The following is a 15867-nucleotide window of genomic DNA, read 5'->3' as shown; positions in this document are numbered from 1 at the left end:
TGATTAGCACTTTGCTAAGGTTTTGTTAAATGAATTACATGCAAACAGCTGTGAGACCATCCTTATGTACAGTGCTCTATCAGGGAAAGCGAGAACAGTGAAAGTGAACTTGCTACAGAATCAAAACCTATAAACAACTCACTCTTAAAATAATGAAAATGTGGCTATCCATTTCACAGAAATATATCCTCCTTCATTACCATCAGTTATATTTTAACTTACATTTATGTTTCTGTATTTCCACCCAGTGTTTCAAATATTCAAACAGTACTGGTGAGTGTTTCTGGGTAAACTGTCACACGAAGACTTTTGCCACAGTTGTGGTTGAATCATGATTAGGTTCTATATTTGCCTGTTTTGTTTAGTCTCCATATAAATCAAGGGTTAAATATACATTCTTAAACAGCTGTAAAAAATCCTGAATTTTGTCCACTTTGTACTTAATAATGGGCTTCACAGTGTCACGCATCTGGTCCCACTTTTTTTCAGCAGCATATAAATGAAAATCAAAGCTTTTCATTTCCTTGAATTTCACAATCAATATCTAATTAGCTTGCTCCTTCTACATTTCCAGTTTTAAATGACACAAGAAAATATTGTGTCTCTAGTTCGTGTAGCTGTTTGCTATTTACATACTGAAGCCTAAACTTTTAATATGTATTTTAACGATACTTAATAGGCGCACGATTTCCAAGAGCACTGTTGTAGGCAGGATGTGCTTCATTATTGCCTAGTGTATTTTTGCAATTGAATTAACAGTTTGCCGAAGCACATGGGTGAAGCTGACAGCTGTTTCTTTAATTAGATGCAATTTGGACTGTTGATGCTGAATGCATTTTAAATTATGTTTGTGATTCCCAAATGCATGTACTCAAGAAAATCAAACAATATCTCTGCTACTCAAAATGATCTTCCCATAGACATTATTTTAACAGATGAAAATACTGATTTGTAATACTTTTTTTCATTAATTGATTTGAATACTGTGACACTTCTCATTAGCTTTAAGGCTTGAACCAATCTTTCTGACCTTGGAAAAGGTCATTCTGGTTATTTCTGAAATGTTGTAGATAGCATTTAGTGGTGTCTCCAGCAGATTGTGAACTGATTCAGGAATAAAATTGCTTTTAGGCTCAGTAACTTCAATACATCATAACTCTTACTGCGATTAAAGTGATTTAATATTGTGCCCAATTCTGTGAACGCTACCTTTTCAATTCTGTTTTCCTGAGATTTTTTAAAATAGATGGTTGGGATTCCAAGTTCAGAAGCAGCTATCCACTGCAGGGTGGCTCGAAGCTCTGCGTCAGGGCATTCTGGTTCCAGATCAAAATTTATCACCAAGAGGTCCTTCTGACAATTGGCTGTTCCCACTGAGAGCCCTGAAGTACTTTCTGGAAAAATAATTCCAACAGTTATCGTGGAATTCTATGTATTAACTTCAAATTGTATGCTGTGATTGATAAGGTTCAACTTACCCTCTGTATTTTCTGTCTGTTCTTTAAGGAAAACCTTTTCTTCTACTAATTCACTTAGAAACAAACAACAACAAAGCTTGTTAGTGATATTTAGGAACAGTCTACAACACCGCATCATGATGGACAAACTTCTCGCCCAATGTAAGACCTAGAAAACTGCAAGAAATATGCTAAACAGGATAAAATAATAAAAGGCTGAATATATTACAGCAATTTAATCTGTAAATCAGGAAAAGCCATGGGAATTGCAGTGTTATTCCTGTGATATGATGAAGTACTTGTACCAGTTGCACTACGTGTTACGTTTTATCTGCGTATCTTTGCGGTTTATGTAATGACAAAGAGAATGGCATTATGGTAAGATGCAGCAGGTCTTGTAACCCAGGGGGAAATACTGAATTTCCAGTGTCTGCGTTTTGCAGTGCTATAGTTGTTGGGTGATTTTTTTTCAGTTTTGCTTACTAGTTTTATTAATTTATATTAACTATTATTTTTTAACAGTTTAACTATTTTCCATAGCTAAACACAAACATAGCTATCAATGTCTTCAACTACTGCTCTTCTCAAATATATTAACTGTTTGGATAAACAAATTCTGCTTACACTTTGCAAAAATTTCAAGACTTCTCTTCTTAATGTTCCATTTTTCCTGTTAAACTACAAACCCTGGCTACATTTTCACTGCTTCAGCTTCCATTTCTGAACATAATGTCCACGCTCCTGTACGTGTGGCAGGAACCTGAAAATTCATGTCCGATGTTAGTTCTGGCAATCACTTTGTCAGTACTGCAGAGTTGGCACTTAGGTATTTCTGGGCTGTCCTGTTCTGTCCTCAGCGAAGGACAGCAAGACATCGTTTCCCACATGGGAGGATGCTACCCTTACTATGCTCTTTCACAGGCTTTCAGAATCTCCCCCAAGGCTTCAAAGGACCAAGCATATACACACACTTGTGTAGTGATTACTGCAAGATGTGGAAGAATAAAATGGCAGTATGCAGTCTATGGTTTGTCATGACAGAATCATAGGTGCCTAATAATGTCCCTTCCATCAGATTTTATTTTACCAGTGTTCTGTTTGAACAGCAGATGTATTCTGGGCCTTGACTTTGATTTGTGGAAGGACGAACTGCCCTGAGTGGTGGTGCTGTGTTCCCCAACATCTGTCCTGCCAGGATCTCGTGCCTGTTGGCTAACACCTGTGAATAGCCACTGAAAGCTAATGAGGAGTTGGAAGTGTATCACTTTAATCTTTGGAAATGTCAGGGAGAGGGGTGACCTTAAGGAATGTGTGTAGGAGGTATCGCTGCCTACTGTTAAGATGGAAATGTTTTAACGAGGTTAGTGTCCTGATCCAGAGAGAATGCATGCAACTCTACAGAAATACAAATGTCTGGGTTTCTGACAAAAAAAAAAAAAAAAAAGAGCTTCTCAAAAGCAGGATGGTTTGTTGTAGAATAGCCTGGTAATGAGCTATAAAGGTCTTCTGATATAACTGACTTCACAAAGTTTCTGTGTTCAATATGTGATCTACAGTCTGTATGTACTCTTCTGCAGTGGCCATGCCCTGTCTTCATCGTGGCATTCACCAGCTGACTGGTACATATCATGTTTCAGGGTACCAGCATCTTCAGGCAAATTCTTACACATCTCTTGACAATTACTTTGTATGCTCGATAGAAAAACACCCTGAAACAATACTTAAGACATAACTTAAGCCAAATTACAATAATAATGCCATATATATATATTACTTTAATTGATCTTTATTTGCTTGATCTTACTTGCTCTCACATTAAAGTTTTGGTAATACTTGAAATTTCTCACAGAGGAAAGTTCACACAATGTGAAATGGATGCTCAGAAGGCTGTCTTCTAGGCAAAACAGTTGGATCCATATTCTCAAGAGGTCCACCTGGGTGGGCTTTCCTGTAACTTTTCACCGTCTAATGCTTCCACACTGCACAGACACCTACTTGTGAGCTTTTCTGAAACTAAGGGCAGGCTAAGCAGCAGGTGCAAAGCAGGGCTTGGCGCATTTTAGATGGTGTAAATGATTTGCAGTTAAAATTAGACTAAACATCAAATCTCACTTCAGTGACTACTTACTTAATTATAGGAGAAGGTGACATGTTCTCCTGATAAATTTCCAGGTCCATAATGCCAAGACTGCTAGTTGTACTGCTGTTGCCATTGCTGACAAAGCAAAAGTTTAAATATTAGTGCCAAGCTGCACTGAACACATCTCTATACATTTTTTTTTTTCTGTACAAGTAAAGTGAGGAGGCAGTCCCCTGTTATGCAGAGTTCCACAAAATCAACTGTGCTCAGCAAGTGTTTCCCAGAATGCAGCACACTAATCTGCTCAAAATAATGAATTTTTTATTAAAATAGTTTTAGGCAGATGATGTATCAAGTGATGCTGTGAACTGAAAAAAATCATAGACTGTCTTCTTGTGAATAGCTTATGCAATGAACATTCAGTCTCAAACAGAAAAACAGTCTGCGTGTGTCCTTGAAAAGAAAGATTACCAAGCATAGAGATGTCCTGGAAAAACTTGCAGAGACTCAGATACAGATTCAGAATGTGTTGAGTTAAACCAAGGTTTGTTTGTGTCTGTGTATATAGATTTAGGTACATGTATATGTATGTATATATACACACACACTGAGGTTGCCTATTATACTACTTACCTGTTGGCTGACTCCGTGCCTGTAACCAGCAGCAGTTTCAGCATATTACATCCTACCCTACGTACTGTCAGGGATCTGAGGCTGCCTCAGGTAGAGTGATGGTCCCTGATGCTTCTGGCTACTCTGAAAGACTGAGACTTCAGTTAAAAAGCCAATGCTCGTTGGGACCATTAATACCTCGAAGTATTCTTTGGCTGCTTCAAAAGGATGAAGTATAAAACCTAAGAATACTTGGAAAAAATAGCAATGTTATAAAGTGAACAGGTACTACATGCTTGACAGTGAATGTTTACACAGCTGTAATAGTCTGATGAACAGGTTGTGAATTTGCTGGCTGCTAGTCAGTTAGCATCAATGAATTCTGTGCGTTAAGTAAACTTGAACCAATTAATTTACACTAGAAGAGCAGATAATAGTATTATTCCTTACATCTGAGGTATTGTATAGACAATTCTTTTCTCCATCATTTTTTTTTTTTTCCCTGAATCAAGGTCAGTCTGCCATGCATTCAGACTTCAGAGACAATTTCAGTTTCAATGCAGAGCCAAATGGCACAATGCATTAGCTCTCTTATACCAAAGATTTCAAGGGTTGATACTACAACGAGGTGAATGTTCACCCATTTTTTTCAATGAGCCAACAGTGCTCTCTGACAGACTCTTCTACCTGCTTTGTTACCATAGTCTTCCCTTCCTGTCTTAATACCCAAGAGAAAGAAGTAATTACTTGACAATATTTTTTAAAATCTGATTTAAGATCAGATTTAAGGAGGAACAAAAAAAAAACTTGAAGAAAGGTAAGAAAAAACCTTGCTCAATTTGAAGTTGTGAAAGGGCTGAAGTCAAACTAACATTTGTTTGTGCATACTCTAAGGGCTAGGTAACACCTTTGAACATGTCCTGGCTAGAGTAGGAAAACAAAGTGGCACAGTGCAGTGGGAACACTGGAACTTATGCATACTAGGGGCAAACTCAGCTATCCTTTTTTGATCCGCTTCCCTGTGCTAGTCTAAGCAGATCAGGGTGCTATCTGTGCTCTCATTATACAGATACCTGGTGGGAATAGCAGTCTCATCAGTTTTGGCTAAAAAGATGTCATTGTTTTGGAAACGGTAGCAAATAAAGCAAAGCAAAGATCATAGCAATTAGCTTGCCTGACAGCCCTTTCACTGTGGGATGGGGGCACTTGCATGGGGCAAGGAAGTGCTTTCATGGTCTGAATGTAACTGCTCACCAAAACAAACATCTGGCAGAAAATGAGGATGTGGCTCTTATTTTTTATTTTTATTTTTATTTTTTTTATTTTTAAATGAGATGAACTGTCACTAGGCTTTCTTTACAATGTTCTCAATCTTTAGTTATTGCCCCTCATTTCCAACATATGGTTATCAAATCATATGCTTAGTTGACCAAACCATTATGTATACTGAGAACAGATAATAACGGTACCTCAGGGATCGTTCACTGAGTTGTAAGTAGCTACTTGTGTCATCTGGATTGTCCTCATCGTTGGCCAGCTGGGACCAGCTACCAGTGCTTTCTTCACTGCTGCTGAGATGGTTTGGAAATTCTTCAGCTGTTTTTGTCTCTCCTGGTACTTCAGCATCCAGTCTGCTCTGAGCATTCTTGCTGGTAGGATGATAAGGAAGGCATATTGATAATTGTAATATAGGCAAACAAACTACTACTGCAAATCTTCAGGCAATGCTACTCATTAAAGTTAACTGAGCTGCACAAACGGTACAGATGCAAGAGACTGGACAAACATAAATTCATATGAGAAGACTAGTTCAACATATGGTCTGGGATGCTCTTTAAAAATGGTCTTCTTGTCGGTGCTATAAACAAATACAAAGCAAAATAAGCCATATGTGGATATATGCATAGAAAAGGCTTAACTTGTACAAAAAGAGCTGCTTGCTGAATAAATTTATTGCTTAATGTACTTTGGTCAACGAGTGGTGGAAATATGGGATAAATATTAGTGCAGAATGACAGCATAGTTGGAACTACATATAGGTACTAAATTTCTGTCCTGATGGTGGGTGAAAAAGTTTCTTGACAAGGTTTTCTGCCTGCTTAATGCGATCTCTTATTTTTATGGGACCATTGATTATAGTTAAGTATGTTACATGTGTATGTGAACGTTTTCTAGCTAGGGGAGGTAATCGAGAATAAAATCTGGATCAAAAATTATCCTTGCCTGCTCTTCTAATGCCAGTGGTAATTCTTAACAATGAAGAGATGGAGCATGTTGAGTTCTATACAGATTGTTTTTTATCTGTATGTTCAGATTTCTCCAGTTTCTGGTGTATGACAGTAGTGTTAAACTTCACAAAATATGTTAATCAAGAAGTAGAAATGCATGGTGTGTGTGTGTATATATATATATATATATATATATAAGGTCAAAATTGTTATAATAGAGTATAAGAACAGAAGAAGACAGTATTATCCTATCTAGAAGTGAAATAATAAGATGAAATCAGGTGCATCTAGTTCCTGTCTGAGCTGTGCAGGATCCCAGATTGGAGAATGAGTGCATTCTACTATGGAATTTTTTGTTGTAAACCTAACTCAACCTGACATGAAAAATACCAACACATTGCGCAGCATCTTCACTGACAATGTTACTTTCTAAAGGTCTCTCATTTCTGTTTTGTGTACATTTTTCTGAATTGCTTGAAACGCACTTTGCTTTATTTAAATGCAGCAGAAATTTTCAGGAAAGTTTTACTGAATGCATTTCAAACAAAGCCACCTATTTTAAAGCAACACAGAAAAGACCTACAACATTCAGATATATCATTTATAGCAAGTTAGCAAGTAAAAAAAAAAACAAAAACAAACGAACAACACCTTCCATCACATGAGACCACAACGTGCTCCACTGGCTACATAGACACACTTAAACCATACCCACTTCCTTAACTGCATGTTGCAGGAAGAAATTTTTTCTGAGGTGATATACTTAGAGCTTTTCCTACAAGTATAGCTGCGCATTCTGTAGCAAGTCTATGACATTTCACACTTTTTTTTCTTAGCAGAACTGACTCCTACAGATCCACATTCACATACCCTTGCATGGATCACCCTATCATAAAAGCAAGCCTCCAGCTCTTCTACCCTGTGAACAGTGTAGATTCAAGAAAGGTCTAAAAGTAAAAGTAGGAAAGCATTGTGGGTTGTGAATCACTAATGACTTTTAGCCTGCTGTATTTCTTAAGAGCTTTATTGCTTTGGTTGTGGATGGATAAAATAATTTTTTCTCTTGGTAAGTTTGCAATAGGTAGAAACCAGATAGATTTTGAAGAATACAGGGTTAGGAAAAAATGGTTTATAAATCTTCATACTTGATGTGTGCCATGCATGCATGCGTGTATATATATGTTGTATATATACACAAATGAAGAATAAAAACTATAGTTAAGGTAACTTTACACAGGCAAACTGTGCATAGTGAGATTTACCAAAGGATTTTTGCTATGCAGGCAGAAAAGTGTATAATAAAAAATGCCACCTCTTTCTGGGTGATCAGAAAGAATTAATTGCAGCTGTAACAGAGTAACAGTTAAAGCAAAACTAGTTTTTGTTAATATTTACTGGATGGTCTGTTTTTGCAACTCTGTGATTTAAAAAAAAATAAAAATGTCATGTACTTGCAACTCTCTGGAGGACCCCTCTGAAAGTGAGAATTTCTCCAGGCTTTTATCTGTAGGTATGGCTAAGGCATCCTGAATTTGGTTAGAGCAAGAGATCAACCCCAAAATTCTATTGTCCCCAAGTAATTAACTCAATTAAGAATATACTAAGATAAAATCACTATGGATATCTCCATGTGCTGTGCTCTCACTCTGGAGACAACTGAGAAGTTGCTGTGCTAATGTTGAATGTTAGAGAGAGAGGCAGCCTCCTATACAGAGAGAAAGGCAATGTATGTGCCCAAGGGCCTTTGAACTACAAGGCAGTCAACATCTGTCAAATATCCCAAACTGTCATCTCTGACCTCTTGGGTACAAAACTCATCATCCCGAGCAGCTCGGTAGCAGGGTAGTGGTGCTATCCAGAGGCTATTTTAATACAAGGCAGGAAGCATCCAATATAAAGCCCAAAATATAAGAGATTTTTTTGGGGGGTAACAACCTTATGGGAGCACTTTGGGTTCGTTTGATTCATTATGCACTTATGTGACAGACCAGTGATGCTTTTTGATAACGACTATATGTCTGCTTGGTATTTTGCCTGGAGTCCTGTGTGCCTGTACCTATTCTTCCAAGTAATTGCACACAATAGGAGTAGTTCAGTGGATCAAAGCAAGTGGTGCTGACACTTGTTTATCTGTTACGTGTTTCAGGGTTTTTACTTCAGCCTCTGCTTGGTCCAGATGGTCCTGCCGCAAGTGGTTCAAATCCATGTGAAGAATCACCAGAAGCTTCCCCTTGCTAGTTGGGGGACGAGCACACCTGGTCCCCACTTGCAGCACAGCTTCTCATTGACATTCCTCCCAAGGGAATCTGCTTTGCATGCTGCACACAGAGCTGATGCATAGAAATGGGAATGAGTTGGTTCAGAACTGCAAGGCATTGCCAAAGAAAGTGCTAATATAGGTGTAGCCTCTGGGTACTAATTCTGCTCTACCAATCCTATGACTTTAAACTTTCAATAGGCACTTTGAGAACTCTGCATCAAACATAGACGAAAAGCTGTTATTAAAGGGCTCATAAACTGTGCAGAAAATAACTTTATTTCCAAACAGTCAAGATTCCAAATAGGCAGATTTCTAAATGTATCTTATTAAAAGCAGGTTGCGTTTCAAGGAAGATGAAGGTTAGTGGGGGAGAGTCAGCACAAAATAGAGAGACTGTAGTAATTATCCACCTAATTGCTACCATACACAGGGAAGTGCATGCTTTCTCACTTCCAGCAGAGCTTTGTCAAAAGCCAAAACACAGCACTGCCTAGCATAAAATGAGCTACAAAATGGTTTCGAACACTAGTATCTGCACTCTTTCTAGCACTCTGTTATCTCAGAGTGCTGCGATCCTCTGAGTGATTGGCAGCTTAGACACCATTAAAATAACAAATATGATTAAGAAGTATAGTTAAAAATAGGCAATACCTTGAGAGACAGCTTTGCTCTTAACCTCCTAACATCCACAGTAATCCTCTGTTCTTGCACGACGCTCTCGCACAACAGGGCTTACCCTTTGCCTTAATCAAAGTTTAGATTCCTCAACAAAAGGAGTATAGCTGCAAGGAGAGGGTGTTAGGCTGTGCTATAAACTCCACCAAATGAAATTTTATTCTCTTCTCTATATGAATTCTACTGAGAGGTTGAACTCAAGTAGTTGAGGGGTGCTTTTAATTTATTCTCCCCTTCCAGTAAAAAATTTTTATTACTTATTCTTCCAGACTGTAAACACAAAGCTGAACCTCAAGCTTTTGGAAGCCTGGTCTTGTTTCCAGGTACGCAAAATGTTGGGTACATAAGCAAGCACAGGAGAGAACTACAGCTCAAATTCTATTTTCTGTTTTATACTAATTCTGATTTTTAGTTTTGGATTGAGATCTCAGCCAGTGCTAAATGAAAAATCAGACTTCATCCATCTCTCCTTTCTTGACATTGGAAGACCTAGTGTGAAAGGAAAAATTTACTTGTCTGTGTGGTATTGGATTTGAAACTTAGAACCATAATACTGTAATATTTAACAAACGTTTGTTCCACATACCAGCACCGTGATGTATAATTTGGTAGTTTTATGTAGTTAGAAACCTGCAGTGATAATCTATCCTATTTCTCCAAAAAAATCCTCTTCATCTTCTTCCTTCATCACAATAATGTTTACTGGGAAATTGAACAGCGAAGCAATAAGCTGATTTTCTGTTTATCACCTACCTATTCAGTAAGTAACCAGAAACCATGTGCTTTCCAGCATAAGCTTCTGGAGGTTTTTCATTGCTTTGATGCTCCTTTCCAGAAGAGTCATGTGAAGTTAAGGACTCAGAGTCTTTATCTGGCTCATCTCGTTGATCAGTTTCTATCTGAATTAAAGGCACTTCCCTGTGCTGACCTGCAGGGAGGCATCCAGGGCTCTTCATCTTCTCTTTTTGCTCATCCAAATTTATTTCATCTCTTTTGGGTTTTGTTTGAATCTGAGTTGTGCTTTGGGGATATTTGCTTTCCAGCATATGATCTTGGCTCATAGAATCAAAGGAATCCTGCTGGACAACTATTAAACTTTTACCACTTTCAACAATATTTGCAGCCAGTCTGTTTGCATATTGTTCCACGTGTGGTGGGGAATCACTGTGAAAGCGATCTGCCTCTGCAACCTCTGCCTCATCTGCTATGATTTTGTTCTTGCGCATTAGAGATTCAATAGAACTCGCCCACGTCTCGTGAATCAACATATCAGTGATCTGGTCAGTCTTGCATCTTTGGTACAGGCAGGAATCAGACTTGCAAAGACCTGAAGAAGCCACAGTACTGACTGGCTGTACGCTTAGGGAATCCCGGTGATGCTGGGCAAATCCATCTAATGAATTTGCCTTGACTGGGATGTTAACTGTTAGTCTAGAGCTGGATGATCTGGTGTCAGGCATCGAGGATTGTCTGAAGCAAAAAGGTGATCGTAGAGAGGGTGGTAGCAAACTGCCACACCAGTCCTTTGAATTTCGAGGGGAAGATAAGTTATCTTTGTTTTCCTTCTCTATTTCTCTTAGCATATACCTATAAAATTCTTCTGTTATGCTTTCTGTACTGGACTGTTTGGATGGGCAACTTGGTCTTACGTTAAGGTGACCATTTTTCTTGGCTACTTGTTGCAAAGCAGAAGTTAAGATGTTGTTTGCATTTTTTCCTGCATAGTAATCCAGTAATAAATCAAAGCCTCTTCCTTCATTTTCCATCTGGTTCACCATAAATCTTGAAAATTCATCTGTAATGCTTTCACAGCTAGATTGCTTTGAGACAGAACTTGTCTGGCTCACCGATTGACCAAAGGTGTTCATTAGGCCTAAGGTATTGACAGAGGCTTTGGAATCTGCATCCTCCTCTGGGATGCTCTCACAGCTTGAGGCCTTGGCTCGGCTCCATCTGTCACAGTGCAGCCTGTTCCTGGGATGGTTTGGACCTTGCCAGATGCTATCAACCATGGAGAGTTCAGTGAGGTTCATGATCTTTGCAGCCACTTCATTTGCAAAGATATTGACAGAATCTGGTGCATCCTCAAGGTTTATAGATTCATCTACTACCCGATTCATCAACTTTTCCTTTAGCTCAGGATGCTCATCTGTCTTTCTTTTGATCTCGCTGAGTCTAGGTGCCCTGTGCTTCCGAACAACTGAGCTATTAGCATGGGTTTCCTTTTTCCTCTTCATGGTTCTGCATGACAAACTCTGGGTCACCAGATACTCATTGCCTCTCTTCCATGCACAGAACCAGGGTTGCTTTCCATTTGAGTTTTCAAGACAAATGGCAGCTATTTCTGTTGCCATAGAGACCACTGTTTCTGCCAATTCTTCTGCAAAATCTGTTATGCAATATTTATCCCTTGAATGTTTCACCTGGAGCACAGGCTGAGAAGGAAGCAAGACATGGCTTCCTAACAAAGATAAGCTAACTTGGACTTCATCTTTTAGCACAGCATCACACTTATGCTTCAGCTGGTTATCTGCATTCACAGCGGCATTGGAAGACTGTTGTTCTTGAACGCCATGCCTGCATTCATTGTTTGCAAAGATGTTTTCTCTGTCTGAAAATGATCTGTAGTCTTTCTTCTTCTGATTGCTACCCTGATTTGGGGATTTGTAACAGTCTCGTGTGGTTCTTTTCAGGTATCTTTTCTTGGGAGATGTTTTCGCAACAAGCCCATTATGCCCAGTGGCTCTACTTAGTTCTGAATTCAGTGTGGCACTTTCCTTGCTATTTATATCTCTCATGTTAGTTTTCCTAGTGCCTGTACCATTTCCAAGTTCTTTGCTAGCACTGTAACATGTACCAAATGACTTAACAGCAGAATGATCAAGGGGTCTGTGTGATGTTTCATGTGTGGTTGCCTGTGTAGGCCATCCTTCCACTCTTGTTACTTTTTTGGCTTTTGGGCTGTCAGAAAACAGAGGAGAACACTCTTCAACTTGTCTTATGTCATTCATCTTCTTGCAAGTGAAATATATCACATTAAAAAGCAACTCATTTGCAGTCTCCATGAAAATGTCTTGTGTACATGAGCTGTTTTCTGAAGGGGGCTGTAGCTGTCTCTTCTTCCTAACCTCTTCGATAGAATGACGTAGAATAATATTAGATAAGTTTTGTGCAAGTTCATCCCTGATTACTCCATCAGAGTGTGGAATCTGTGGCCTTGCTGCTGTTTCAATAATTCTTCCATTCATGGATTCCATAAAATGCCCTACATTTTTGTATGTATTGGGTTTTGTCAAAATTGTTGATGCCTCTTTGAGAAGTGCCTCTGCAATGCTATCATTCAGCTTCTCCATGCTGCTTCCTATAGCTATGCTGCAATGAAGAGTGATGGCTGCAGAAGTCTGAGCTGCAGGCAGCAGACCACCCGAAGTTGCAGGGTACTTCTCTTCCTTTGCTTCCCCCAGTCCACAGACTGCTACAGCACTTGCTACCTGAGTCATGCCACACAGCGCAGATGGAAATGAATATTCTGTACCAGCACAATCCTCAAGTAGCTGTGAAGATGCCGTCTGTGTCTCTTCATTATCTACTGCTCCATTTTTGGAGTCTGTGGTTTCTTGGTCCTGTCTGAACTTTTCTGCAGCCTGCGGACTTGAGATGGTTCCAATGACAGTCGCTGCACATGCCAAGGCCATCTCCAGTGCACTCTGGCTTTGCCCATTTGAATGTTCTTCCTCGAAGTAATCTGAAACTTCAGCAGAACTTTCTGATTCAGTCCAGTGGCACACATTTGGGAAGGCAGACCCTGGCCAGTCAGACACATTCTCACAGCTGTCTGGACTTTGCACTATGACGATCTTTGGAAGTTCATTCCATGATCGGGCAGCAGACACATCTTCTGACTTGCAGGAGCTCCCTACAGAGATGCTGACCGCAGCCTCCTCATTAAAAGTGGGTTGAGACTGTGACAGTCTGATGAATGCATCTTGCAGAACAGATTCTGCTAAATTTGTGGCATACTGACCTGTAGATGCTTGCTCATGTTGCCAGGGGGGATCACTTTTCCTACCACCTGCACATTCCTCTATGTCTACCTTACTGATATGTTTTGCTATGGGGTCATGAAGAGGCCCCAGCTCCTCTTTAGCCATTTTGGTTAAAGATACATCTTCTAACACATTAACTGAGCAGGAGTGTTCAACCACACTAGTAAAATTACTAGTACTGACAGATGATGTAGCTGTTTCCACTAATTCCTTCTGCCATGGGATTTCTTGGTCTGGCTTATCTTCAGGTTGTGAGATGCCATCTTCAGCCACAGCATTCACAGCTTCAGAGACTCTAGTAGCTGTATTTTCTTTATTAATGGAATTTCCTTCCAGAATTAATGGCAACCTGGCTTTCCTGTAGTGGAGATTTTCAAATCCTTTTCCTTTAGTTTTTTTGATATCTGAAGATGATTCTGAAACACTTATTTTTTCATGGCCTACTAAAAGAAAAGTAAGGTATTAATCTTTGCAGAATACTATGGAACTTTAAAAAGAAAATGGTTGTATAACTGTCTAATGCATTACTGCTCTGTAAAACTGCTGTACAACCACGTATCCTTGTCTTTGAAGAAAAATTTAAAGTATGAATGGCCATCCGTTTTCTAAATTACAAACAAATATATGCATACATTAACACTGAGTACAATTTCTGTAAGTACTGCTATGGCTGTTCTGCAATACAGAATTATGCAATAGCAGAATTATGCTCAGTCTCATTGCTTTTACCAGTTTTATACTCATCAGCCTCGTTTTCCTCCTCAAGGTGCTCAGATGCTGTGAGGAAATCTTCTTCTATTGAGGACACTGAGCAGTTTGTGTCATCCTCAGGCTTTGAGACATGAGCTTCTATCTGCAGCTGTCTCTCCTGAACAAGCTCAAGCCCAATCAGAAACTTGTTTATTTCAAAGATGATGCAGCTTGCACTGTTCTTCCTGTTCCCCCTTGCACACTGAACCAAGCAGACATCTGCTAGCCAAGGACACTAGAGGGGAAAAGAATCTCAAAGAGTTATTTAATTAAAAACAAACAAACAAACAAGCTTGTTTTAAGCATCCCTCCATCAAAATCTCAGGAATGTTCTGTTGTGAAGATACAGTTTGTCATTTAGAAATTTGTAACACAGTGTGCAGTCAGATATATGCCAAAATAAGACCACTTGGATCAATATCTGTTAAAGAAGCATTTTAATAGAGAACCCAGTTGCATCACGGGGGTGTCTTTGTTGAAATAACCATTTTTTTTTCCAATCAATTTCTTGTTTTAATGACAGTGTTACTGGCTTTAAACTATGTCAGAGTTAGCCACCTGACACACTATTATTACAGCCCTCACGCCACCCAGTATTACCTGTCTCTGGAGGGAACTGTTTGTGGGCATGAATTCCGTTTCAGGATAATTTCTGCTGAAACGCTTGTTTTGAAGGCAGCCCTGTACATACTGGCTGGTGAGATGAAGAGCGGGTCACCTTTAGATGTTCTTGCAAACTATTTTAAGATAGTTTTATTTTCTTTGTTATTCCTCTCACTCCTTATTTGCTCAAAACCCTGTTATTTCAGACCAGCATAACCTCCAATTGCAAACGTGCAATGTGGTGAACCTTTATATAAAAGATGTCTTAGCTAGAGAGGCTGTATAGTTAAGCAGGAAGTTGGGCAGAAACTGAGAAAAAAGAACTCTTGTTATCCTCACTTTATTGATATTAAACCTGTTGGATGTTTATACTCCCTCAAAGCTAAGTTGATATCTCTGCATGGGACTGTGTTTGTGGTTCAGATATACTCTGAAGCAAAGCCAAATTTTTGTAGCTTGTGAGCTTTAACTCAAGACCCCCAGGAAGGAGACAGCCTAAGTGTAACCAACTCTGGATCAAGATTTTCAGCTATGTAAAAGACACCCTGGACTCCCTGTGCATTTGCAGAGTACCTAACATAACGCAACCCCATCCTAGGAATGGGTGTGAAAGCAAAGTAGAAACTTAGTAATAATAGTGGGATGATTATTTTGTTGGAACTGCCTGTTTTATTAGCCTACTATTCCTTTACAACTGAAAAATGTGTCTGAACAGAAAACCAGATATGTTAGCCTGTTAAAAGTAAAATACAAAAGAAAGATTTATTTTTTTTTATTTTTATTTTTTTTAATAGCCCCTCAGGAATTGTTACTGAATCAGACCTAAGCATATGCTGTGTTGTGAGAACTGTTATTAATAACAGATGCAGTCTTAGAGCAAACATTCCCATGCTGTTTCTCCAGTCCTTGGTTTGCAGGGCTATGCTTGTGAAAGGGTATAAGGATGATGCAAGTCTCCTTACAAATGAAGTTCTCCGGAAAGCCTACAAAATATAAGGGCCAACATAGCATTTGCTTATCTATTCAATAAATCTCACTATCTCAATGCAAAAGCTCTACTCATCTTACAGAAATGTAGGTTAGTTTTTATTTCTCTGTTACCTACCGTCTGTGAAAGCTGCTAGTCCCAATGGCCGTGTTCCTTTAGCACTGGGCT

The 15867-nt window shown here is 39.1% G+C and overlaps 1 protein-coding gene across 1 annotated transcript in view; it reads right to left on the bottom strand.

Annotated features, from left to right (window-relative positions):
* Positions 1 to 15867, bottom strand: part of SPHKAP (SPHK1 interactor, AKAP domain containing) — a gene marked incomplete at its 3' end in the record, with an annotated part of 94413 nt that overhangs the window by 190 nt on the left and 78356 nt on the right. The window contains exons 6-11 of the mRNA XM_084292008.1: positions 14088 to 14343; positions 10066 to 13798; positions 5619 to 5798; positions 3586 to 3672; positions 1479 to 1531; positions 1210 to 1394 (exon numbers count right to left, since the gene is read on the bottom strand). Of these exons, the coding sequence (XP_084148134.1) occupies positions 1210 to 1394; positions 1479 to 1531; positions 3586 to 3672; positions 5619 to 5798; positions 10066 to 13798; positions 14088 to 14343 (4494 nt within the window). The remainder of the gene's footprint in view (positions 1 to 1209; positions 1395 to 1478; positions 1532 to 3585; positions 3673 to 5618; positions 5799 to 10065; positions 13799 to 14087; positions 14344 to 15867) is intronic.

This window comes from Netta rufina (assembly GCF_964035555.1).
Source record: "Netta rufina genome assembly, chromosome: 9".
Taxonomy (NCBI): Eukaryota; Metazoa; Chordata; class Aves; order Anseriformes; family Anatidae; genus Netta; species Netta rufina.
Note: the sequence above shows the minus strand (reverse complement) of the source record. Positions and strands in the feature narration are given on the sequence as shown.